The sequence below is a fragment of the Aulostomus chinensis genome, chromosome 7, assembly GCF_037954235.1.
Source record: "Aulostomus chinensis isolate RoL2024-O1b breed Wild chromosome 7, RoL_Achi_v1.0, whole genome shotgun sequence".
Classification (NCBI taxonomy): domain Eukaryota; kingdom Metazoa; phylum Chordata; class Actinopteri; order Syngnathiformes; family Aulostomidae; genus Aulostomus; species Aulostomus chinensis.
The window spans coordinates 20,602,684-20,629,352 of NC_141326.1; the positions used below are offsets into that span (position 1 = coordinate 20,602,684).

The 26,669-nt window shown below is 41.0% G+C and overlaps 3 protein-coding genes across 8 annotated transcripts in view; 2 read left to right on the top strand and 1 right to left on the bottom strand.

Moving 5' to 3' along the window:
* smad3b (SMAD family member 3b) lies at positions 1 to 17,370 on the top strand. Its single transcript, XM_086209096.1, has 12 exons — positions 1 to 248; positions 1,634 to 1,781; positions 3,850 to 3,942; positions 6,733 to 7,202; positions 9,686 to 9,879; positions 9,973 to 10,107; positions 10,801 to 10,875; positions 10,963 to 11,013; positions 12,925 to 13,137; positions 13,231 to 13,368; positions 13,499 to 13,643; positions 15,308 to 17,370. The coding sequence occupies exons 4-12, from the start codon at positions 7,000 to 7,002 to the stop codon at positions 15,429 to 15,431; spliced, it is 1,278 nt and encodes a 425-aa protein (XP_086065222.1). The 5' UTR covers positions 1 to 248; positions 1,634 to 1,781; positions 3,850 to 3,942; positions 6,733 to 6,999; the 3' UTR covers positions 15,432 to 17,370.
* On the bottom strand, positions 13,980 to 20,373 carry aagab (alpha and gamma adaptin binding protein). 4 transcript variants are annotated; one of them, XM_086209098.1, is made up of 10 exons: positions 20,084 to 20,373; positions 19,613 to 19,803; positions 19,430 to 19,526; positions 19,244 to 19,345; positions 19,065 to 19,148; positions 18,904 to 18,983; positions 18,698 to 18,788; positions 18,496 to 18,600; positions 18,329 to 18,378; positions 13,980 to 18,085 (listed from the first exon to the last, which is right to left on the bottom strand). In XM_086209098.1, exons 1-10 carry the CDS (start codon positions 20,175 to 20,177, stop codon positions 18,008 to 18,010), a joined length of 972 nt encoding a protein of 323 aa, XP_086065224.1. In that variant the 5' UTR covers positions 20,178 to 20,373; the 3' UTR covers positions 13,980 to 18,007. The 4 variants fall into 4 exon arrangements, with proteins under 4 accessions (XP_086065224.1, XP_086065226.1, XP_086065223.1 ...); XM_086209100.1 differs by having other exon boundaries at positions 13,981 to 18,085; positions 18,698 to 18,791; positions 19,244 to 19,333; positions 20,084 to 20,177; XM_086209097.1 differs by having other exon boundaries at positions 13,982 to 18,085; positions 18,698 to 18,791; positions 20,084 to 20,368.
* The window catches only part of iqch (IQ motif containing H), a 20,115-nt gene continuing 13,685 nt past the window's right edge, over positions 20,240 to 26,669 (top strand). Inside the window, exons 1-10 of one of the 3 annotated variants that reach the window (XM_086209093.1) lie at positions 20,240 to 20,377; positions 20,754 to 20,843; positions 21,070 to 21,189; positions 21,285 to 21,382; positions 21,641 to 21,716; positions 21,944 to 22,063; positions 23,875 to 23,971; positions 24,239 to 24,325; positions 24,497 to 24,693; positions 24,779 to 25,324. In XM_086209093.1, the coding sequence (XP_086065219.1) occupies positions 20,772 to 20,843; positions 21,070 to 21,189; positions 21,285 to 21,382; positions 21,641 to 21,716; positions 21,944 to 22,063; positions 23,875 to 23,971; positions 24,239 to 24,325; positions 24,497 to 24,693; positions 24,779 to 25,324 (1,413 nt within the window). In that variant the 5' untranslated portion in view covers positions 20,240 to 20,377; positions 20,754 to 20,771. Of the gene's footprint in view, positions 20,378 to 20,600; positions 20,844 to 21,069; positions 21,190 to 21,284; positions 21,383 to 21,640; positions 21,717 to 21,943; positions 22,064 to 23,441; positions 23,584 to 23,874; positions 23,972 to 24,238; positions 24,326 to 24,496; positions 24,694 to 24,778; positions 25,325 to 26,669 lie in introns of those variants that run through there. The other 2 variants (XM_086209094.1, XM_086209095.1) reach the window with 2 other exon arrangements.

The window sequence follows — 26,669 nt, forward strand, 5'->3', positions numbered from 1 at the left end:
GCGATATCGAGTGGGAGTGATTAGCATATGGTGATGAGTACTACTTGAGAGTTATCCATCACTGCAGCAGGAGAGTAGAGTCCTCCAACAGGTTATCGGCTCAGGCTACAACGGATAAGAGAGTTTGCAAGGAGTACATGTGGAATGCAAGCGCGAACTTTGGCAGTTACCTCAACGAGCTAAAGTACCAAGCTAACATCGGTGAGCCGAGGAAACGGCCGCTATACAGAGCTCCTGAGATGGAGAACGTAAGGAAGAGCAAGTGGCCCACATTCAATGGACAGGGAGGCACATATATTAGCTGTTATTTAAATTAATATTATCCATTATCATCTATGAATAGACGTTTACTGGACGTCCATAAATTGACGTGGATTGGACGTCCATAAATAGACGTCTATTTGCGGTTATTTTAGACATCTATGTTGCGGTAGGACATGTTATGTGTATGGCTGTGCTTCTGTACTGTGATTTTCAGTTGTAGTTACCGCTGGAGGCCCACTAGGTGTCACTCCACAGCCACTAGTTCGCCCTCCGAGAAGCTCTAGCGTGTCGGGGAATCTGGTTAAATGTCAGAGCTCCTGCTTGAAACCTAGCAAAGTGAACATGTTTGTGTTTCTGTGTAAGAACTTGAAATAAGAGACGTGTTAAAGGAGTTTTGAGATGAATAAATCTCCCTTTCTCTTGATTCAATGGTTCTACATTACTCACTTAAGTTGTCTCCATCATAGTACTGTAATTGCCACCTATTTAGCAAGATGATGGCATTGGCAGGTCTTGCTCTTTATACTGGGAGAAATGTTTAATTAACCTGTTGCCATTTTTAATTCATTTTATTGATGTTTTCTCCCAGATATCTTTTAGTTTGTCTTGGAATTTGTTTGAATTTGCTAACAGTCAGGTTTTAGCCTTGTGCAATTGCAGTATGCAGTATGTTGAAAATAAAAGCATGTGTTGGATACAAATAACTGTTTAATTTCTTTGTTCATGGGGCATAGGCTATTAAATGTTTGTGGTCTATGTTAGCTGTAAATATTAAAACAGAAAGATATTCTTTTATTGTACTGTAGCTAATATGTACCCTTTGATATTTCATTGAAATATATATATATATATATTTTTTTTATCTCAGTGCAATATTGAACAGTGTAATCGCACATCGCAGGTTTTCCTGATATCACCCAGCCCGAATGTGTAGTATAGATCAAACTTTCTTGCTACATATGTTCGTACATTCTTTCATGTGTTGTTTTTGAATGAATGAATCCACTCAGCAGCAGTGAGTCAGGTGTATATTTTACAGACATCTTAACTTGACACACAGATAAGGCAGCTCGGTTCTGATTGACCCCTGCAAATGCTCCTCTGTTATCCTGCCCATCGATGGGCTGAGTCAGGGTCGGTGATTTGAATCTAGCAAACTCACATTTCACTTAGGAATCAAGGACGATGAACAACTATTTTACCCCTCATGCTTCTCTAAATTATTATTTTCTTAACTACAACGAATGCACACAACTGTCTGCTTGATGCTTCATCACCTTTCCAATCATGAAAAGCTCCTCCATTACTGGCAGATCTTGGTCTGCAGTTGCACCGTCATATACTGATGTTATTCAACCTCTGTGGGCAGGATGGTGAGCAGACAGCAGCTGGAGCAGAGGAGACAAACGATGCTAACACCGTTTACTAACAGAACCACTGATGGGGACAGCAGCTCCTCATCCACACCTGAGGAACGTGAGCTTGACTCAAAGGGGGAGAACTGCACCACCTCTGGGGTAAAGCTTCGATGCATTATATTATATTTGAAATAAAAATCACAAGACATTTCATGATGGTTGTGTGACACTCCAAAACAACTTATTCACCATTTAACAGTCGGTAACAGTACCAACAAAGTAGTCTTTGTGGAGTGGAACCTCTAACATCAGCATGTGTTTGTGATAACTTTCCCCTCCAGAGGATGGTGACAGGTGTCGCCCACCACAGCTTTAACAGAAATTTAGACTCAAATGTGACACCTGTCTCTTAAAAACAAGAAAAAACATGTAACACACAAATGATTCAAGAAATACAGGCCACACAGTACCTCCCTCATTAAATGGTCCATTATCATTTGTCTTAATATTTCTTAAGTAGTGTAAATGTTCGCATTTCTTATTTTCTTTAACTTCAGTCTTATATTTGACAGTTTGTGTCAGATTTTCTTATTACTTAATTAGAGGAAAATCACAGCATCAAAGGAAAAAAGAATGACTTCAGTTTAGTTGATTTAAATTATTAACAGTTCGGTTTTAATCTTGGGTGTTTGACTTATTTAATCACATTTTAATCATTTGATTAACCAGTTGTAGTCTCGTTCTGATCAACAAAAAGTCTAGAAGTTTAAGTTTGATTTTAGTCTATGTGCCGATGGTTTTTGGGACAAAATCTGAAAAAGTTAAATTGACTTCTATTTTCCTTCAAAGTTTGAAGATAAGAAAACAGTCAAATACAATCGAAGTAAACATGATTTCAGTGAATGTCACAGTATTAATGAACATTAGCCGTGTTTTAAAGACCTAGCATGCCCTTGTGTACAACTACAATACTTGTAAACTCATTTTAAGGATACAGTACAAGAGATCAAAATGCCTGAATACTAATAGAACACATTATCGGGAAACACCAAAAAAAAAGTGATGAGTCCAATAAGAGCCTTCACTGCCTGCAGCTCTCGGAAATAAGCAAGTTTTAATGTTCAAGAGTAAAGCTTAATTATCCATATATGGCTGTTTACTAGCACATTGCCACAGGGCTTCAGCTTTTCAACAGTCCCGAATCTAATCGAAGATAGCATTATTACGTGCAGTCAGAATTATTCACTGCATTACCCACGATTCATAGCTTGTATTAACACAAGCAATTTCATGCATATGGATACAGTGGGTCTTAGCAGGGGAGCTTCTGATTGCTCTGAAACTAATTTCACAATCATTAGTTTTGCTAGTGATGTGAGCGAGAGAGTGTATTTACCAGATTTCTAAAATGACAAGTTCCTTTGTGGAGGAAGTTTAGAAGAGGGAAAGGACTCAATAAAAACTTATTTGAGTTCCAAACCTTTACTTGAGACGTATAGAAACAGACGAACAAAGTTGAATCAGTGTTGAAAAGCTGCTCCGAGATCCTGTGTAAAGACACGATCTGGAGGACAAGCCAAACGCCATTTAGCCTGGAGGTGAAGTTAATGAATCATAGCCAAGTGCTGCATACCATCCATATGTAAGATGGGAAGTATTCGCTAAAGCCTCTGAATCCACGTACAGCTTTTATGGGCCATTGTTCACAATAAACATGTAAATTTATGGAATAGAATATAAATCCCTCTCCCTCACAATTAAATCGTAACACAGTGAATATGAACCAACAGTGTAAAAAAAGAAAGGAAAACAAACAACATGAATACAAATGATAAAATCAGTTTTCAGTGTTTATTATTTTCACTGTGGTAACTCTGAGGAGGATGCAGTGATTCACTTAATAACAATAAGAATAACAGTAGCTCGGTGCAGCCCAAGGTGAACATGACGGTGAGCCAGCCTGCATGAAACCATGACCCTGAAACTGAGCCAGCTAAATGGAGTTCAGCCATTATTAAGTGTTTATTAACTTTTCTGCTGTGACATGTCAAAATGCCTTCGATGAAATTTGTTAATAGAAATTCAGTTTCACCTGATATTAGAGAGGAGTGAAAAATAAAGTGATAAATGTCCTTGGACTCCAACATCAGCTAAGCTTCAGTCAATTAAAACTGTAATTACACTAAATAGCCACTAGATGGTAATGTTAGCTACATTTCTATTTCAGATTGTCACTGTGGGGGACTGATGTGATGGATTGGACCTGCCACCTCCGAGTGACTTGCATCTACGGAGAATGAATCAGGCCCTTTAATGGCAGGTGAACACGGATGCAACTGAGAACATTAACGATGGTCGGGTTCTGTTCAGAGTCACGACCACTCCAGAGAACCAACACAAACAAGAGCAGGACCCTTGCTCATCTAAATAGAAAAAGGCCATGATTAACACCATTAATTACACTCGTGTTTTACCCTGCAATGGCACAGCTGCATGGCTGCTATTAAATGTGCATTTGAGGAGAGTAGTATTGCTAAAATATACAAATACAATATGGCACTGAAGGACTTTTAGCTCAACTTTTTTTTTTTTGGTATTGTGGTTCCACTTTCTAACACAGAAGCTATAAGAATTAAATGGCTAATGGAACTGTTAATGATTAGTACGCTGTTTAACAAAACTTTATTCTTTAAAAGCCGTAATACAAACCTTACATGGGTTTTCCAGGTCGTGGAAAACCCTTTCATGTGGTACTGACCAACTCGTTCTAGCCGTATCATAAACATGCCAGATAGATTAACTTTTAATTGCCCATAACTGTGTGACTGTTTTTCTCAGCTGCTGCCCTCTGCCAGAATTCATAATCTCGTGTTTACAACATGAATTTGAAGGGTTCAGCAAATCTCCATTTTCGAAATTGCAAAAAAGAGGTTTGCGTTCGTGAAGTTCTTCTCCGTTCAGTCAAACGCCTTCTTTGGGTGTATGAGATGCACAAGGATCTACTACACCTTGTGAATCCGAACCAACTCCTCACTCAGAACATCAGATTGACCTCAGATGGATTCATACAACACATGTTGATAATCATACTAGAAATATATAAACAGATCACATGACATAAAGTCAATGTCACAAGGATTTCTGTCATGAATTAAAAGCTTACTCTGAAGGAGATAAACCTCAGCATAGACCTTGCAACATGATATGCTGTTATTAATGGCTCATAGCATCTGATCATTAATGATTTAATGACTGCGAATGATGAAATGTACAAACTTTCATCAAAGGTGCCTGGTTCGTTCACAATCTCCTCCTCCATCGCCTGCAGAAGAGTAAAAGATCACACTTAAGAAAGTGTAACACTTCCATGCGTCTGCAGCCAGAGGAAAAGGATTTGAGGGTGCTTCGGTTCAGGCGGGAGGGAGGGAGGAGGAGGAAGGGGAGGGAGGTTACTACTGGCCCAGATTTAGAGGTGCCACTGTCTGGGGAGAGATTGATGGCTGCGAGCAACAGATAACAGCTTGCAATGTGAAGGGAGATTAAGAAGAGGTCGAGATTGGAGGGAGGATAGGACCCCACCCTTTTGGGGCTGTGCAGTCTTTAGCAGAAGAGCTACTTCTGATTTTAACACACTACAATTAGCCTCTGTGACAATTACAGGTTTCGGAAGGGTAGAGGCTACGTTCATATAGTTTAATCACACAAATGGAAAAATAGCTGTAATTTAGAGACATTATTTAGGCTTTTATTAGATATGACAGTCCCTCAAACACTTTAAATGTGCCCACATAGACACACAAAAGGTATACTTAATCTAATTGCTACTCCATCCTTGTCAAAGTGTTGTTGTGACAGCAGCCCAGCTGATCGTGCTCCTGCAACACATCCTGCTTGTTTCCCACGTACCCCTGAATGCTCCATCACAATGCCATTGTTATCCATCAGATTGTCTGCAGTCATTACTTATTCAACCAGGCGTCACGCCTTTTGTCCAAAATCATTCTTTACTCTGTCCATAAGACCTTCTTCTGCCTGCTGTGGCCCATCTGCCCCACCCCCCCACCCCCCCCAGACACACACATACAACACAAACCCCCATTACTGGCTCACGCTAAAGCTCTCCATGCCAGCTGTCCGGCTCGTGTCCCCTGGCAGCATAAGAACCTGGAGCAGACCACCGGAGTACACATGGAAGCCGCGCTCAGCCTCTCCAGCCTGATGATTACATTTTCAATCTTTAATTCCATTTGAATACAAATGTGTCCACAGACGTTACAGACGGTCTCGATAGCATTTATGAAACACTAACACACAAAAAAACATTTTTATTTTGTATGAACATAAGGTAGCAATGCTCAAACTTCATATTAACAGTGCAGGATGAATTGTTTTATGTCAGTAAAATGCATCGACTTGCATGCATTGATTTATTTGTAATAAATTGCATCCCAATCGGGTGCCTGACAAGATATCTATATTTAAGTAGAGGGAAGTAAGAGGCATACTTGTATAAAAATAGGCAGTAGTCATTGATGGAAGTTATTAATAGAAAGGAAAGGGGCTGGTCCTGGACACAGATAATTATAGAAGGCACACTGCTGTTTACTGGAGGCAGCAGCCAGGGGTTCACTTATCAATAACACCGTGAACCTAAAATACCTCTGAATGCACCGTCACCTCCCATGTTCCATTTCTGGAAAGATGCATCTGAGATGAAATTAAATCACTTTTATGAGGGGATCAAAGGGATTACTCCGGACGGTCTTCTATTAATGGACACAGTAAATGTAAAAGTTGGATTATTTTTCGCTGTTGACATATCTATAATTACACATTTTTTCCTATGAAGTCAGTGTTTGTTGAATAAATGTATATCGAAAGGATTAAACTACTCTCACTGATCCAAAACTTATCTGAAGACAAACTGTAATTTTTACATAAAAATGATCAAGTTTAAAAGTAAAGGGAGGTTATGAGAGAGTACTTGTCTTAGTTTTACTGCTGGTTTTACTGTGTCTACCTTAACTTTTCCATTACTATTTCTTTTGCCAGTGTTAAACAGGTATTAATATAGCAATAAAGCTTTATATGCATAGTGGACTTGATACAGGTGGAGGACAGAGCAGCTGACTGGGAGCAAGAGGAGGGGCCGCTAGACTCAGCCTGGCTGCAGGCAGGGGAGCTGCTTTCTCCGTCCACCAGACGCAAGACGCCGCCGCCGTGAGACCCCGGCAGCCACCAGCCACTCGTCTGCCTCAGAGTTCAGCTAGCAAGCTAACCAGCTGACAGGAGTATTACAGGAAGCGCAGCAAACTGCGCTATTTGCAATATTTTACCGCAGACTAGCTGTGACAAGTTGATTTATTTGCGGTTTAAAATGTCTATATTACCCTTCACCCCCCCAATCGTGAAGAGGCTTCTTGGATGGAAGAAGGGAGAGCAGAACGGACAAGAGGAGAAATGGTGCGAAAAGGCTGTCAAAAGTCTTGTGAAGAAGTTGAAAAAGACGGGACAGTTGGACGAGTTGGAAAAAGCCATCACAACACAGAATGTCAACACGAAATGCATAACCATACCCAGGTAAAGAGACAGCCTGAGCTACCTAGCTAACTCGCTAAACTAGCAAGCTAGTGATGACAGCGAGCTAACACCTCACATTAACTAGTTAGCTTTGATAATATCAGCAACTTGACCATTTGTTATTGGAGCACCGTTATTTGTTTGTTCGCTTGCATATACTTGAACGTGTTCCGCTGGTGAGGAGACAAATAATTTGATGTCATGCAGCTGGTGTCGGTTGCATGGGGTTAGCTTGATAGCACGGTCAATTCAAACCGCTATCAGCAACATGCAACCCGCTTCCCCTATGATTTGACGGGTTTTGTGCAAACAGATGCGAGGCAGTTGGCGTTTCATCTGTTTGAAACGAAGCAAACTATTTGGAGTCTGTGGATTATGTGTAAGGAATGTCAGCTATTAAAGCAAGTCGTGATGTGTCTTTGCCCCCGTCAGCTTTCAAACATTTAAGTCTCTTATGTCACATTAGAATGACCGATATTCCGACCCTGGAAGCCCCACCGAACAGTCATAACTGTGCAGGGGCGTCATGGGTTGTAGAAATGAGTGTTTCACAGACCTCAATACGCGTTTCCTATGCTAGAATGACAGCTGTGCTATAAAGTTATGCGGTGCTGCATAAACCACTGAGCCCACAGCTCACACGTGTGATGGACAGGAGAGGAGCTGTGACTCACACAGGATGTTTAGACTGGAGTGTGTGTGTACTCTGGGAAAGTTAAAACAAGTGTTTGGTTTGGGATTCCCCACACAGGACAGCAGTCTCAGACCAACAAAGTGTGTGTGTGTGTGTGTGTGTGTGTGTGTGTGTGTGTGTGTGTGTGTGTGTGTGTGTGTGTGCGTGCTATTCTAGAATTTTAGAGTTTGATGCCTGCATGCAGAAGCTGTCAGTAGGCTGAATAATTAACATTTAATAATAAACAATTTTGGACATTGAATGAAAATATTTGGTAGTTTATATCTAGAACGTTGTTTCAGCGGAGTTAATTAGTTGCCCCGAGCAGATAATATATTGTATCTTTAATTAAAATACTTGTGATTGTTTTTTTAAAACCCCACCAACCAATGTAGAAACACAACGTAGTTTTGTCACTGAGAAGAATGTTTTGCCACTATTACTCAGCAAAATGTTTTACTTATTATATAGAATTAAAGTGTAAGATTTATTTTCTGTTTAGCCTTTGTTCCTCATAAAATAAATGGGCTGGATAGATTGTGTGTCCTTCTAATTGTCTTGATTAATCGATTGCCCCCCCCCCCCCAAAAGTACCCTTTTTACTGTCACCTATTGCCAAAGGCCTTTTATCCAGATTCCTTTTTATATTTGAATGTCAAACTGAAACCAAAAGAACAAAACATCAGTAGCTTAGTTTAACATTTATGAAGTTGAAAAAACCAGTTGAAATCAATAGTCAGTTAAAGCGCAGGGACTCTGACAGTGGAAGTCTGTATCACCCAGTGGGTTGTGATAATGTAGATGAAACAGAAAACACAACATTAGAATTGAAAATAAATGTGGATGGGTTTGGATTTACACATTATCAGTGTGCGCACGCTGGTACGCTTCAGTCACCACCATGAATATTGGTTATTGTGAATCTCTTGTCTTTTTCATTTGGGAGATTACAGGCTCAAAGTTTGGAAACCCCTGAATTAGTTGACTTAATTGTTGCAGCTTTACATTTCAGACAGCATGTTGTCAGTCAGCTAATTGCCTCTGGAACTGGGTGTCCCCTGTCATGGTGTGTACAGCAGTCAGAACATGGGTGGTAACCTACTTTTAAAGCTCCTTCTCAGTTCTTGGGAATGTGCTCCGGGCTCTAGGGAGGGCGTAGGCCACTGTTTGGATTCTGGATTCATTTCAGTGAGTCCAGGGACTGTAGGTTAACAGCTGTCTTGCTTTCTGTGGGGGATGACGGTGAATCAGTTGTTCTGAACGACCACAACTCTCTGTCTCTTCCTCTAGTAATGGCTCAGGCAGAAAAGGGTCATCAGGTTGAAGTGGCCCACTGTTGGTTCTGGAACCCAAATCTTTTAGACACTCCCAAACTGTTATTTGAGTACTTGTGCAACCCAGTTGTATCATTTTATGAGACAGTTGTCTCTTTGCCGGAGATGTCATCTCGGAGTGTCAAATCAGGGAGGCAGGAAATACACCGGGAAACTGTTGACCTTAGCTGTCCTCACAAACACACCCTCAGAGCGAGACAGTGCCGGAGAATTCAGTGGGTTTGAGGCCGTTTCTTAAGTAGAGGTCACCAGTGTCCTTGAAAGGTTCAGTGGCAGTTTATCTCATATGGGAAGAACGAAAATACTCCTAAAAGTGTTTGAGAATACTTTGCCTTTTTAGTGTCTTTGATTTCTTAAAACTGTTACTGTTTTAAGAAATGAGATTAGAGGTTTTAAATTACTTGAATTTCAGAATGGATGGATCATGATGGTCATTTTTTTTGGGGGGGGGGGGGGTGGTGCTGGTTACATTTCAGGTCACTAGATGGCCGACTCCAAGTCTCCCACAGGAAAGGTCTTCCTCATGTGATCTACTGCCGCTTGTGGCGCTGGCCAGACCTGCAGTCCCACCATGAGCTGAGGGCCGTCGACCACTGTGAATTTGCCTTCCACACAAAGAAGGACGAAGTGTGTGTTAACCCCTATCACTACCAGAGGGTTGAGACACCGAGTGAGTGCTGTTTAATAAGAACATGATTCAAATTACAAATTGATGCATTTTCCATACTTTAATCTGGTCTCTAATGAAAACATCTGTCTCCAGTTTTGCCTCCTGTCCTTGTTCCACGGCATACAGATATCCCAGCAGAGTTCCCACCGTTGGATGATTACAGCCCATCCATCCCTGAGAACACCAACTTCCCTGCTGGCATTGAGCCCCAAAGTAACTATATACCTGGTGAGAAAAAGTGCCACCAAATACAGGAATGAAAGGCTATAATTTCTTTTCTCATAGTTAATTATTTAGGGCCTTTAAGGGTATAATCCTGTACCATCCTAACAGTAGGTCCTGGACGAAGTTATAATCATCACTGTATTGTTGTTTGATGCTGATCATGTCTTCCCCCCCACATCCTGCTCAGATAGAGAGGTGACAGCAGGGACGTCCCCATCATTAAGCTCATCTATAGAACGTAAGAGGATAAGCATCCTGGGGGCGTTGCTCATAGTGAAAGAACAAATAACATCAGAATTTAGTAAGAATAACAAATGAGTAATAAAAAGCAAACAGGCCAGACTAGTCCATCATACAAGCAACCAGGTAGTGTCAAGATTTTGTTGCCATAGAAATAAAACACTTGCTTAGCATTTTGTTATTCCACTGGACGAGAACTTCATCCCAGCGCCCTGTTAACGACCTATCCTAAAAATCTTTACTTGTGAACAGTTTACAATGACCACAGAGGAATTGTAAAAACAAATGGGAGCTGAGGTGTAAGCTGTGAAGTCTTTGCTGGTAAATGCACAGATTCCCTACAATATATAAGTTATGAAGAATTACTGAGTCATTACAAACTTGTTTGAGTGTGAAGCCGCCAGTCTGTGCAGATGAAGGTGTGAACATTATCTCTGCATGTGTTTACCGTTACAGAAACTCCCCCACCAGGATATCTGAGTGAGGATGGTGAGACGAATGATCACCAGCTCAACCACAGCATGGACACAGGTGAGTCATGGGACACATAACTCATACTGTCCTAATTATACCTTATCAGGGTCATGACCCACTCCACTTATCACTGCTCCATTTCAGGTTCGCCCAGCCTGTCGCCCAATCCTGTATCCCCCACCAACAGTAATCTCGGTAAGCATACCCAAAGGGGTGAGCTATACTTTCATGGCCTATCATTTATTATGTGGACTCATATGGTTTGTGGACATGACACATCAGAACTAATCCTGCTTAGACCATGGCCACTTGCCAACAAACCGTCTATACTATCACATTGCCTGTGTGGATTGATGTGTGTCTGCGCACCAAAGTGTTAACAGTAGGAAGGGTTTGGTTTCACAGAGCTGGGTTCTGGGTTTTAAAAGTTTAATGAGGGATGGATGTTGTTTCATCAGCTGCCCCACTAAGCATCTGCAAACAGAGATAAACCAGAGCTTGAAGATCCTCTACTACCTTTACAGTCTGCTGTTAAGTAACATTACCGTTTCTCCGTTAGCATCAGTGATGATGGACAAAGCCAGGTGGATCGGACGAAAGCTAATAAATGTCAGTTGGTACCATCAGGTATGTAGCTGGCTGTATACCAAAAGGTGATGTGAACACTGCTGGTCCAAATACAGTAGAATGGCGTGCAAACCCAGCTCCATGTCGTGAAAGCACCCTCTTGAAAACAATTCACACTGGGTCAGAACAAGAACAACACACCCAAGTGTTGTTGTAAAAGGAGCTATTCAATCACACTGTGTCATTCAGATTTAAACATGTTGAAAGTCATTGCACTTCGGTACTGATTTCCTTCCTTTCAGCCAGCAGTTAGTTGTAGTCTAACACCTTCAGAGATGATTTGCTGTAATTTATTTTGGTAAATTGAACCAAGAGGTCAAGGAGGTAGTGTAGCCTTCTAGTAATCACAAGACCCCAGAGACTGTGTCGAAATATCCTTGAGCAAGACATTGGACTCCCAGTTGCTCCTGATGAGCTGGTTGGCAGCTTGCATGGCAGCCTCTGCAATCAGTGTATGAGACAACCCTTGAAAGCACTTTGGAGAGAAGCACTATATAAATGTCCTTTACAGCTTAGAATTAGCTTTTTCCATAAGTGCTTTCCAGCTAGTTGCAGCAGGACTGACAGACTTTATTAGTCAAGAAAAAGGGAGCCATATTCTGTTGAGTAAATAGCTGTTTAAGGGGGAAAAAAAGAGTTAATTCTGGTCTCTGTATTGCAAACCAAACACTCCTAACAGACACTACTGCAGGCCTGCATCACCCCCGCGTCCTCTCTCCAGGCACAGAGCGTACCCCCTTTTTTGGCATCTGTCCGGACTGCAAGGAGCATTTTAATCTTAAGAACCCCGTTTCAAGGAACCTTTGTAGCTCCTACCTCTGAGTAGGTACTTTCTCAGCGTAACAGGAACCACAAGTGATGTGACTGTTCACTAATTGGTGGTAACAAGCCAATGCGATGCTGGTGACGGACATTTGTAAAAAGCAGTGTAAGCAGCAGCATACCGCCTACGCCTGCCTTTGGCCTATAACTGCTGTCTGAAAGGGCACAGACGAGTCCTGTCATTGGATGGGTTCTCTGCTTAATTCACCCCCAGTGATGCTATTCTGCAAATAGTGATCAGTTTAAGTCAACAGACTGTATAATGAGTTGGGGGTGATCATAGTATGTTTGAGACAGGGGACTGTACTGAAGCCGGCCAACAGAGTAAGTCTGGTATGAATGGTGTCATTGTCTGTGGTCTGTCCTCGTCTGTGCAGAGGCCAGGTACAGACAGCTCATAGTAATGCAATAATACTAATATCCTGTTGCCAGGTTATTCTATCTATGTGGATAGCCACCAGGTAATTGCTGTTAAAATAAATGGGTACGTCATGTCTTGGCTGTTCCTTGCAGGGGCCATGAGGGTCATGGGAAAGAACTTTAGAAGACATATCAAAGGGAACACTTATCAGCCGTCTGCATCTTCTCGATCAAACGGTTGTTGGACCACTTTTCCTGTTCACAGGAAATCTAACCTTTTAACCTCGGCTCCCACAGACTTACAACCTGTGACCTACTGTGAGTCTGCCTTCTGGTGCTCCATCTCATACTACGAGCTTAACCAACGTGTAGGAGAGACCTTCCACGCCTCCCAGCCCTCCCTGACGGTCGATGGATTCACAGACCCCTCCAACTCTGAGCGATTCTGTCTGGGCTTGTTGTCCAATGTGAACCGCAACTCTGCAGTAGAGCTCACACGCAGACATATAGGTACTTGTATTTTAATTAAACTTTAATCTAATTTTCCTTTATATTTGCACGTCTAAATTTACAACGAAGCACAATCTTCTGTTTCCTTTTTAGGACGGGGTGTGAGGTTGTACTACATTGGGGGAGAGGTGTTTGCAGAGTGTCTCAGTGACAGTGCCATCTTCGTACAGAGTCCCAATTGCAACCAGCGCTATGGCTGGCATCCTGCCACCGTCTGTAAAATCCCTCCAGGTCAGTGTGGGAGGAAGCTCAACAAAGCTAAATAACGAATTAATCCAACATGAATATATCTTAATATTCCTCTGCCATTTTTTTTTTATTCGATGCTTTTACATTTAAGAAGAAAGCTTCTGTTTTTCAGGCTGCAACCTAAAGATCTTCAATAACCAGGAGTTTGCTGCCCTTCTGGCCCAGTCAGTCAATCAGGGCTTTGAGGCGGTCTACCAACTCACCAGGATGTGCACCATTCGCATGAGTTTTGTCAAGGGTTGGGGAGCTGAGTACAGGTAAATAAATACTTCTTAATCAAATGAAGCAGTTTAAGTCAATTATACAAGTGCACATGGTCATTTCCACAAGGCTTACAATTAGAGGCTCAGGACTAAAGAGCGATGGGAACGGCCAACCACTTTGGCAGTGAAGCTTATTTAATGTGTTATTTTAAAATCAGAACAGTAACAACAAAAGAAGTTTCATGATGTCATGAAGTGTGACGGAATCACAGTTTTTTTTCCTCATTGTCACACCAATGAATCAGATGAGGTTCAGGCAGAAACCACATCAACACAGTGATGAAGTTGTGTATTCAGGTTTTATTCATGTTACATTTACTTGTTATGCTTTTCCATTCTTATGAAACAGCTAGAAGTAACATTAACTAACACAATACTAACATTCTGGGTAACACAAGGTGAGTCGGACCCACCTAATGTTCATGTCGATAAATCCATCCATCCATTTTCTGTAGTGCTTATCCGTGGAGCCTGTCCCAGCTGACATTGGGTAAGAGGTGGGGTTCACCCTGGACGGGTCACCAGTCCATTGCAGGGCCATCAGGAGCAATTAGGGGTTCATTATCTTGCTCAAGGATACTTGGACATGGTCACCAGGGGAAGTGAGGCTCGAACCAGCAACCCTTCAGTTGCTAGACAGCTACTCTACCTCCAAGCCATGCCGCCCTTTAATGTTAATGTGAAAAACAGAATTCTGGGGTAGCACAGCACTGTTGTATGAGGTCAAAACATTGTTAAAATAGAAACAAAAAAACAAAATAACCCTCCCAAACATATTGAACATTTTAACTTTACACACTGGCTTGGTGGCTAAATGGAAATGACACCTTCAGAGGCAAGCAGGAGGTACATTCTCTGGTTTGAACATTGGAAACATAAATACACAGAGAGCATGTGGGAGGTTGTCAGGCCTGAGTAATCCCCAGGGTTTGCAAGGCACGGCAGAGAATTTAGGGGGGTCTGAAGTGGGCCCTCTGTGAACCTGCCCTTTCTTGCTCAGGGCCCCTCTCTTGGGATGACATCATTTAGCAACACCACAGCACATCCAAGTTTTTATAACCAGGCTACACTTCATCTTTTCAAAGAAGTGCTCACTTATACTTGCAAAAAAACAGTGAACAGGTTGCATGGGGGGGGGCTTTGAGTGAATTGAGGTGAAGTCAGTATGTACAAGTACAATTTCCAAAGGTGAGAGTGCTGCGATGGTCATGGATTACAATTTGGGGCAGGGGATGAAGGGGGGTTGTGCAGACGGCAGCACACTTAGAAAGATGATGATGATGATGATGGGGGAGGGTGCAGCTGCGAGTGTGCATGAGAGGGTTGAGTAACTGAGGAAGAATGCAACAGGCATGCAGTGGTGAGGGGGGCCATGGGTGGACTCATTTCAGACACCCTCTGCATGGGGGATTCCCATGGGATGATGAGTGGTCCTGGTTATGTTTCTGGCACCAGATACCCTGGAGAAAACTTCTCTGGTGGTAACTTGATTGACTCCAGATATATCAAGCGTTGGCTTCAGTATTGATGCAGTTTTACTGTGATAATGAAGTTTAACTGGTACACGTCTGTTAGTAATTTATGTATTGATACTATGCTGTATAAAATGCACAGCAGTAATAAAATGTAACGTCCCTCTTCTCTGCTGCACCTTGCAGACGTCAGACAGTGACTAGCACCCCCTGCTGGATTGAGCTGCACCTCAACGGCCCTTTGCAGTGGCTGGACAAGGTTCTCACACAGATGGGCTCTCCCAGCATCCACTGCTCCAGTGTGTCCTAGAAGCAAGCAACCCTCTCCCCCATCTCCACACGTAAAACACAAACCAGACAGGGAAACGTTTGTCTCTCAGTGATAATAAGGAAAGAGACGGTAGTCATCAAAACAACCGGTCACCCTCCTCCCCTCCTGCATTCTCAGCTCACATGTATAGCACTTTCCTCTGTGTCATTTGGTGTCTCCATTTGATGGTTATTTTAAGACTTGTACATTGTTTTAAGTGTTTAACAGGCAGCCTCAGGGTATCTGCAGTATGTTTCAAGATTACAATTTGCCAATTTTTTTTCATTGTTCATAAAGACACCGTGTCTATTTTTAGTGTTGTAATGACCTCGGCTAAGGAGGTTACGATTTCAGTGCCACTTGTGTTTGTTTGTCTGGATAATGCAGGATGAAGCAAAAACTGCCAGGCTGATTTTTATGAAACTCGGTGGAGCATGGGTCAAAAACGAACACTTAAATCTAGGGGTTTTTTTTTTCCACTTTCTTAAATATTGCAAGATAGGGCATTTTTTGACATTTTCATTAATTTCTCAGGAAACATTTACATGGACTTTTTATTAGAAAAAAGATGACAATATTTCCGATATGTGCGGAAGTATATCCAATCATGAACGATTCAGTTGCAGATTTGTAATGAATAGCAGAGGGGGCTACTGGCCTGTGCACATTTCTAGGTTTTTTTCTTTTTTTTTTTTAAAGATTGAAATGTTAATTTCCCAAGTTGGCATCATGCCACAGTTTCAGCTTGGTCATCTTTAACATGTTTAAAAAACATTTTTGATTCTATGAATGATGTGAACATGTAACTATGCTACCATTACTGATGTTTCAGTGTCCCGGTACAAGTCATTGAATTGGAAAGATAATTTGCCTGAAAATGAAATGTGAAATATGATGAAAGAGAAAATATTTTAAGTACCAGGTACTTTGCCCATAGTGATTTCTTTATAATTACAGTTTCAATTATCTGATAATTTGATTGGTATTTTCGCTATTTCCAAATAGACATTAGCAACATTGATTGTTGAAAAGAACCCTTGTATGAAAACTATTTTGCTCAGTGAAAGAGACATTTTATAAGTTATTTTTGCATACTGTCCTGCATGGGAATATATTTTTATTAATGCCTCAATATGATTGTACATAAATATTTATAGCTTGTGATTTCTGGTAGTCGTGCATTGACTGAAACAGTGGACCTGACTGACCTCTGGCATGAGTAGATTCACAGGGAGACTTTGCTTTAATGACCCCAGACTGGGCCTGCTTAACTAATACAGGCTTTTGTAACCTTCTCTACTGGTTCTGAAGTGTAACGTAGGATTACTGTACCAGCTCTTATTTCTAACATACAGTATGAGTGATGATAATGGACTGATGTGGTTTTATAACTGTCTGACTGCAGTGTGACGGGTACCTCCTGCCAACAATCACAACTGTGGCACATCAGTTGGTGGCATATTGGGAGAAAACACAAATACAGGTCCTTTAACAAATTACCAACTATTAGCTAATAGTATACTCTACTATGCTCATTGTGGGTAAATGATGCACTTCCAAATGACTATGTTGATTGGTGTAAAGCTTTAGTTGTAGTGGTAAATTGCTTGTCCAATAAAAACTGTATATTACATGTACATTGCTACGTTATAAAGCATGTGTAATATGCTCGCTGTCTTTGAAGTTGCCATGTTGATAATCCTGCACTTGTAGTACATAAGACTGAGTCACCATGTAATCTATTTAAAACAGTTAACACAGTGCTGAACTGGAATACTGTGAACAGCAGTACATTAAGTAGACCTGTGCCAGTACTTTTTCTTGGTATTCTAAGTGTTTTCATTTCCGAGTCTTATGTACATGTTCCCTGCCCCCACACACACACAGTCTAATATTTGTTCTTAATTGACCATTGTTATCTGTGAATGTTTAATAAATAGTAACAGGTACTTGCAGTATTTTTTTCCCCCTAAACAAAATGAAAATATAGAAATGTAGACACCCATGTGCAGAATGCAGCTCGCCTGAGATAAATCCCGCCATTGTGTAACCATATTGAAAACAAATTTTGAAGATTCTCAGATTTATGTACATGATCTGTGGTACAAGAAAGGCCACACCAACACTTAGGACCAGACGAAAGTCAAAATCAGAAGTCTTTATGTTGATTTAACAGAATGTGCATCAATTGTCTCCTTTAAGGATAAGGCAGAAGGCACATTATGTCACCTAAACATATGTGACAACTTTGCCCAAATACATAAATTATATATCTTAGATTTTCCACCTGCAACACAATCATGTGTTGAAATTCACTGAGGGGTGTGGTGAGGGACCCAGGTGTGAGGGCCAGTCATTGGCTCTCGTCTCCCTCCTAATAGGATATCACGACAGTAGAAACTAATATTGCAATCATATGATTTCATTGAAAAGGAATCACAGGTTTCGACACACAACTCTGCCTACAGCAGCATCTGTAAGCGTCTCCATTTTCCAAGTGCAAGAAGCAGGTCAATGGGCGCTGGGTCTCGTGGGAGGATTAGAAGATGGGACGACTCAGTCACAGGTAGCTACTTCTAGCTTTCCTCACCCGATGATAACCCATCGATCTCATCATCATCCCCACCAATGGCCATCCAAAATGCTTTCGCTACCTAGAAAACAAATTGTTTAAAATTCTCAAGATTTTGCTTCCTTTCAATAGCGAGCTTTGTTCTGTTGCTCCAACAGGGTGATTCTAAGGAAGCTAACGTTTCAGGCCTGAACTGTTGACACTTCTTTTCAAAACAATGCCACAATGTAATCCACCAACAAACTTAAGACTTAGATCTGATACACGTCGTATTAATATTCAGGACATCACTGTCTTATAACCATGGCTGAATACAGTGGCTTACCTTCTCTGCATGAACCTTTCTCTGCTCATGAGGTAATGAAGATGCTTTGTCTACAAGTTGAAAACCAAAATATCACATGGACATCGGTTAGCCGGGTGTAAATATATATTTTTCAATCCTTTAAGTTTTAAACTTCAACTTGAGCTAAAACTTAATTTCTCATTTACCTTTCATCTCTTTTAATTTGGTAAAGAGGCGCTCAAAGTTATCCACATCTGCATCTCCAGCTGTAAGATTAGCAAGTTCCTGAATGTCCAAATCTGTCATTGCATCTGAGGATCAGCACAAAGGAATATTAATGTCTCCATATGTTCTTTTGTTCCATTTAGTTGTCATTAATTTAGTTTCTGAATCAAGGTGTTGTCTTACCTACTACTGTGTCCTGTGTTTCTGTGTGTGTGCTCTCTGTATGATAGTCCTTTTCATTGACAAGTGTGCCATCTACTGGCAAGCTGGAAGACTGCTGCAAAAATATAGGTCAAGTAATGATTTCACACAAAAGAAAATACAGCAAGAATGACATGAATTAATTTAGAATCAGAGTAGATGAAAATATAATAAAAAGGGCCACTGACTGGTGATTCTTGACAACTGCGTGGGTTGTTGTGTCTAGCAGCCACCAAACTACTCATTAAACCAAAGCCCTGATTGTGTCCTAGCGAGAAGATGAAAACACAGGGTCAAATGTGATACAAGCAAACAGAAGAAAAGAAAAACAAGAAAAAGTGTATCTTACCATCCTTCATCTCCACGCTGGACCACACATTGGCATTGAGAGCCTGGACAATTCTCTTTACTCCTGTGGATTCTGGAAAGTCATCTGATGAAGGCAGAAAAGAGAGCACCCTTATTAGGAACACAAAAAATTGTGCACATGTAATAACTGTTAGTGTAATTTGTAAAATAACTACTCACCATCTTCATCTGGCAACTCCTGAGGATCAATCTCCACCAGCTCAAACCCGTGAGCCAAACACCACTGCTGTGCTTCATGTCTGGTGACCCCTAGAATATAAACTGAACATCAGAAGCCAAACAATACCATGCACATTTGCATTCTTCTTCATCTTACCGGATTCAATGCAGTGAAGGAGAACTCACCATTTTCACAAACTCTGTCACACACCAGAATTAGCACCTCTGGGGCGATATCTTCCACCACTGATATCCATGGATGGAGCTTCTCCAGTCCATCCTTCTGCAAATTACACACATAAGATCACTAAAAATGTATCACAGGATGTCAACACTTTTATTTAGTACATCTACTTTTAATGCACATACCGCTGTACTGTCAAAATAAGCGATGAAAGCCTGCATGGTTTGGGCAATCTCGGATGTCATTTTAAAAGTGCTTGGTACAACACAGAGCCTGACATCAGCTGTGTAATATTTGTTGTTGATGGTCCACGGATACCAAGCCACTGTTTCTTCCTGCTTGGTCGCCTCGGGTAAAGTCTTCGACCCAAGAATCTCTGAGGTAAAAACACACAACATTTCTTAAGTTTTACGTACTAATGAAAACATTGCTGTTAGCTTTTTTGACTTTGACCACGTCAGCTTAACTACAAAGACAGTACCAAAATCGGCTTTCAATTTTATTTTATTAAGAGAAACATCTTGGCTCGTCTTTACCATGAACAAATGGTAAATACACTGTATTAGCTTCACGCTGGCACAACTGTTAGGCCAATGCTAGCGTTAGCCCTTTTATCAAATTTGTGCACATTCCGGAAATTGTTCCGTAACATTCACCTTTTATCAGCTCTTCTTCTTTGAACCCATTGTCACAGCTAGTCACGACCACACACGGGACGGTCACCTCTGTAGTATCCTCTGCAGCTGACATATTGACAATAATTTGGGTCAGCTTCCACAGCTGCTAGCTTACAACTGCTAGCTTGACGTAAACCACCATGAACTATTTCCTCTCAACTTCTTCCGGTGCAACATTGACGGAGAAGCCGAGCTCATCACGTCTTATTTCTTCGTTATTTTTTTCGCTCTATTATGATGACATTTTCTGTAACATGATGCTTATTATAAACGGTATTTATAGAAACATGTGTGATTAACGTCCCTTTACGTAACCATTTTAGCTATTCCAAATTATTTGCCCATAGTTTAGACTTGCAGGCACATCCGTACCTCCTCCACTACAAAAACCTTCTACGGTAAATAGCAGATGAATATCTGATGGTAAAAACAAACTGAAACTAAAGTTAGTGTTGAATTATTGACGCGTGTTCCTGAAGGTAAACGCAGAAAGTGCAAACTTGCCTGGCAGGTTACGGTTCAGGGGGGAATCACAGCTGAAAGACCTTCGCGTTGTCATGGTTACGAGTCATGTTTGAAGATTTTTCTTTTGCAATAATGAGTACTTGGTTTGATAATAATCAGCTCAAATCTTCATTTTTTTTTTTAGTGTGACGCAAATATTTAAATGAACCCACCACTCAAGGACATGTGTGACGCTTTTAAAACCGAAGATAACCTGGGAGCAGTTTTAGTCCAGGTAATATCGCAGTAGTTTATAGCGTTAACTGGCTTTAGCGAGGCAGATATGGAAGTTTGGCTAGATGGTTAAAGAGAACACTTTTGTCAAATATAAAGCTTATGTCAGAAAGCTTAGCCAGCCCTTAATGGTGCCGAATAATTTAGAAAATTTGGACATGAACTGGTAACTAATCTTTCACTCTTAAATAAAGATTTAGATTCGTTTGCTGATATATTGTAAACAGGTTCAAGATGATTTGAGACAACTCAAATGCAGTCTTGAGAAGATCTCTATCAGTGAGAGCAGGACTCTGGACTTACAGGCCTTGGACAATGCCATCCAAAAGACTGAGAAAGCCATCAGGGTGAGGGGGTTTTCCATAGTATGTCAAAAATGTGATACAAAATTTAGACAGTATATGTAAGAATAATGTAACATATGTTCTTCGATTGTAAACAGAAACATTCAGAGGATTACCTGAAATCAGTGAATAAGCAGCTGCTGGTTCTTCCAAGCATTGTAGACCTACAAAAGAAGACGTTTCAGATTCCTAAATGGTAAGTAGGCAGGATGTGAATTAATGTAACTACTCTATGTAATCGATCTAAATTTAGTGAAAATATCAACCTACATCAAATGTGAATATTTGAATTCAGATAGATTTTGCTAGATTATTTTTGTCAACTAAATAACTACCTGTATGAAGTACTCTTGCTTTTATTATCTCGCTATTGGTGTGTGGTGGTATATTAAGAATTGCAGGTATCAGGTTTTTGTTGTGGGTATTTAAAGTCTCACTGAATGACTTTACACAGGAAACCTGTTTTTGAGAGCATCCCAGATCTGCATCGACAAAAGGAGGATCTCTCAGGGGCTTCACCTGGGGAGAAGGTAAATGATCCCAGAAATGACTCCAAATGTTTTGCATGCTAGTTTAGAGTAGATACATTCAAATGTTTTAATGCATTATATGCAGGGAGGACGCAAAATGATGTAGGAATCAGTTCTTTTGAACAGAAATGTACACAAATTTAAGAATTTAATACTTCTAATACCATTACACAGAACATATTACCCTAGTAAACCTGTCCAACCCTTCTTTAATCTTTCTCCATCAGCACAAGTCAGCATTAGCCATGCGTTTGCTGTGTAATACCAATCACCCAAACAACCGCGCCATAATGCACCAGAAATTTGGGATTCCACTGCCTGATGTTCACAAGAAAAGCTCACATGCTGTGAGTAATCTCACTCTGAGTGTGAATTCATGTTTTACAGAAAATACACGTGAGAGAGGCCAGTATGTAGGTAAACCGAAAAATTGTTTTAGGGACAGAGTATCTGTACTTTTTAATCTATTGTTTTTGGACATTAAAAAAGCCAATAAATGTTGAGTGGAATGAAACATGCACGCACGCGCGCACACACACACACACACACACACACACACACACACACACACACACACACACACACACACACAGTTTTGTGCCGGGGGCTTGAGCATATCCTAGTTGGGTGGGTCAAAAGAAACATATTTCACTTAATATTAATAATTAGAATAACCTTAAAATAAATGTTTTGCAAAGAAGAAAAATATTCATCACAGATTGTTTTTTTAAATAACAAATTGCATGGGCTGGAGTTGGGATGCCTCTCTGGTGGGGTAATTATGAGATTTAGTTTATGGGATAGAGAACGTGCCAAAGAAATGATCCAAGAAAAATATTTGGGGAGATAATGTGATAAATTACAATGATGCTCTTATTTGACTTTGTCACCTGATGTAAATAGTCAATATGTCAATAAAAGACATTGATCAATGCATACGTTTGGAACTCTAATCAGAGTAATAGTACAACCTTTATACGTTTTCGTTTTAGAGCAGAAGCTGATTCCTCTTGTCTGGATTCTTGTAATACTGTAAAAGTCTATGGAAAGATTTGATTAGAGAGTATTACAAGACTTTCTGCTCCAAATAAAATGGATTGGATATAATTTTTCCTCTGGCTGATAGTCCTAATCCTCAGAATAGACTCTCCATGCTGGAGTGAAGAGTGATGGTACAGGTCTGCATTAATAGATGCCTCAAGTCTCATGCAGGGAACGGTGCTGACAGAAAGGTCACTTTGCTTCGTGATGACAGCCGGCACTTGTCACAGCAAACAGATTCATCTTTTCAAAGGTCGGCATTAGTTTTAGATATAGTTTACACACTTTCTTTTCCAATATATCTTTTGATATCTATACCTGAGATGAGACGTAGAGGCCAAGACTGTCACTCTGATATAGGAGTGATGGCCATGCTGGCTGCAAAACGAAGCAAGCAGCAGATTGCAGCACATCAGCATTCTTCTAAAGAAACCGGCGCCTGATTGCTGCGCTATGGGCTACTGGTTTACAGCTGTCTCAGGACAGAAGCGGGTACCTGCTCCAGCATGCCAATAAGACAGCCGTAGCTTCCCCAACTGCTAATCACTGGCTCTCTGCCCGCTGCCTCCTCCTGCAACTCAGGCCAGCGCTTCTCCACTCCATGCTCATGCCAAGGAATGAATGTTTGCATTGAAGCTGTTTTACAAAAAGGTGCCACCTCTCTCCCAACCTCATATGAAACAGATGTGTGCCTTTGAGCGGAGTATCTCCCTGCACCTGGCAAACTACCTGTGGTCTGTCAGAGAGCTCAGTGGTCTGAGGAGAATGAAGGAGAGGGCATTAGATGTCAAGTTGGGAGGATCAGCAGCAACTTTGTGTTTTATGGGTAATGAGACATTCAAATCTAGCCATGAATAACAATTTGAGGCTTCTCCAAATGTATGGTTGTCTTGAATCAGGCCATTAAATATACTTTTGTTTTGATGCTGTACAGATTAGAACAAGTTTAGAGGATAGGTCTGTGAAGAATATAAGTCATCCATCATGATTTTGGCTAGCAGAACAGCGATAGTCATTTTAGATGAGTCATTAATCTTTGCTTCCTTGTGATTAATTTCTGTAGGAAGTGGGCTCTCAGTGCCTGTATTAAAGCTTCTCCAATTCTTGTTCTGCTCAGATAAAACATCACAAAATAATCACTGGGCCTGTGGTGACCTTCCAGACCACTGAGGCCCGTAATAGCCGGGTAATACCCAAAGATGACACGGAGACAGGTAAATAGACATGCCACCTCTTCATCTCCACTCCCTCTCAGACCAAGTTGATGGTGTTTGATGTTGTGATTCTTTGTTTTTTTCTTTCATGCCACATCAAGAATATGAATCTTTACATTGAAAATATGAATGTTTTTGATGTAAATTCAGCATTATACTTTTCATATTGTTGATTTTATATTTCCTAGTTGTTTAGTGGATAATTTGGAGTCACAAAGATTTAACCGAGGCAAACTCAATGCTGAAATATATTATCATGTTTATCAGGGCCAAACACACAAATGCTTCATACACTGATCCAGCTCAAGGCAGCTTCGCTTCACCCCAGAAATGATCCACATTCTTCTAAGATGGGTGAGTGAATTTTGAAGATTTAACATTACCTTTAACCTATGTTTAATTATAGGGATGCACTGATATGTCAGCACAACAACGTCTCTCATTCTTTATTGTCGCTTAGTGTGTTGTGTATGGCTCTGAACAATCACTGAGTACACAGTTCAGCCTGAGTGTGTGTGATTTCAGGTGTGTTAAGCTCCAAGTACAGGTGCCACCACCAGCTAAAATGGGAAGCAGAACCTGCTCTCATCCACAGCAGAACAGGCCAAGAATGTAGGCCCCCCTGGACCAGTAAGACACCGCCTCCTTCTGCAGCCTCCAAGAGCATGGACTACCAGGGGATGATGCAAGGCAGCGAAGGTCGAATCCCTCAAAACTCTCAGGTATGACTGCTGAATGAGTTTCTATTTAATGACTAGAGTTCTAATTTTTTATCAGCAGTTCACCTACTCCCCCTGTTTTCTACAGAAGCCACCTGTGGAAACTCTAGTAAACATCAGCAAGTTCCCCTTCACCATCTTAAAGGGACGGATCAACCCGGAGGCAACTGACTTCTGTCACTTCAAGCAGAGCTTTAGCAGCTGCTGGAGCAGAGTGGTTGATACCCTGGAGGCCCTGGAGAAACTGCTCAGGGACTTTGCAGTGCCTCTAGCCAGAGTGAGTGGGGAACGGCTGGTGGAGATTGGCCAAGGTTGGGAGAATGGATGGACAAGGGATCCTTCAGTAAACTCCCTCCTTTCGGTGCTGGAGAATTGGGAGGAGGTACTGGATCTGGTCTTAAAGCCAGGTCAGCGCTTCAAGGGAGAGGGAGGCGCTGAAGCTGCTGCTGTTCGTATTCAATCCTGCTGGAGGGCCCATCAAGCCCGGACAGCCTACTTGCGCCATCGCCGCCACAAGTGGGCGGCAGGGATCATCACCATCTCATGGTTGATGCACACTCAGATGCGACGTGTTAGAAAAGCTTTGCAGGAGAGACGTTTCAGACAACTGGAGAATTACCGCAGCAGAGTCCAGGTGATGTGTTGTAATTCCAAGTAAATTTAGACACGCAGTCCTTTATCAGACTTTCCATCAAATTTAAGTCAGACACATTATTCTACAGGTTAGCATTAGCTTGTATGATGAAAAAGAAAGACTATAAATAATGACTGTTTTTTTAAAAATTGTGGCTAAAAGTCTATCCATATTTAAGACTGTTACCTACACGGAGGAGGTCGTTTTTTTGCTCGCGTTTGTCTATCAGGAGGATTACATCAGACTATATGGTGTTTTTTCAAACTTGATGGAGTGGTGTAGTGAAGGCCAAGATAGAAACCATTCAATTTTGACACTGATAAGTCATTGCGCCACCTGGTGGAAAAAGGAAATGATACTAGTGGGCACAGGAAGTAAAATTTGCACTGCATTCCAGCTTTAGTCTGCTCCTTCATGCAATATCCAAACATTATTCAGACATGCTCTCCCTGAGGAACTAAGACTCTCTACTGCTCTGTACGACTCTGCGAGAATGATTAGAACAGTAAGGACAGAAGTGGGGCACTGCAGTGTGTTCATCACATAAAGATTTAACTAGAATGTGCTGCTTCATCTTCTTAATTTGAGAACAGAAACGGAGAGATGCAACGAGACAGACAGACAGAATTGAACAAGAGGAGAAAGCATGAAACCAGATTAACACCAGGAGAAGGTAGAGTGATGAACAACGGCCGAGAAAGAGATAAACAGGATCCAGCAGAGTTTAGTGTGTGAGAGAGAGAGAGAGAGAGACAGAGATTAGCAGAAGGATAAAGACAGATGAATCAAGTAAAATTACAGCCATATTAGCAAGCACAGAAAGAAGGACAAACAGTAACAATCAGGGAGAGAGAGCATGATGATGGTTAATTCAATGCAGTCCATATACAACATTATATGCTGTGGGTAAATGTTTAAATTCCAACATTTTAAGAAGATGCACGCGTTGTGGTGAAATTAAAATCGTTCTCCGAAGAGTTGAAATCAATAATAGCGAGCCATGATGTGATACCAGATTCAGGTATTTGTTTTTTCTGATGATTTTTTTTGTAAAAAGATGATACCAAAAACATTTCAATACATATACAATTTAAGATTAATAATTACATTATAGATTTTGATGTGGTGTTACTGTAATTAACTCCATTACTGTTTTAGCTCAGTATCTCTAATATCCTCTCCCATATAAACTATAATATGCCTTATATAAAATAGAAATTTGTGGCTCTGATTAGTATGACAGTGCAAATTTCCAAGATGCATAATGTGGTTTAATTTCCTCCCGTTCAGCATAGATGTCATGCTTGCACTGTCATCTAGGTTGCACATCTTTTAGAGTACTGAC

Bases quoted from the DNA above. Each gene is read 5' to 3' on its own strand.
- smad3b (XM_086209096.1), top strand. From the start codon at position 7,000: ATGTCTATATTACCCTTCACCCCCCCAATCGTGAAGAGGCTTCTTGGA. The intron at 7,203-9,685 runs GTAAAGAGACAG...GTTACATTTCAG, and splicing joins AAATGCATAACCATACCCAG to GTCACTAGATGGCCGACTCC. The intron at 13,369-13,498 runs GTCAGTGTGGGA...TCTGTTTTTCAG, and splicing joins CGTCTGTAAAATCCCTCCAG to GCTGCAACCTAAAGATCTTC.
- aagab (XM_086209097.1), bottom strand. From the start codon at position 20,177: ATGTCAGCTGCAGAGGATACTACAGAGGTGACCGTCCCGTGTGTGGTC. The intron at 18,792-18,903 runs GTCAGTGGCCCT...ATATTTTTGCAG, and splicing joins GCAGTTGTCAAGAATCACCA to CAGTCTTCCAGCTTGCCAGT. The intron at 18,086-18,328 runs GTAAGCCACTGT...TTTGTTTTCTAG, and splicing joins GAAAGGTTCATGCAGAGAAG to GTAGCGAAAGCATTTTGGAT.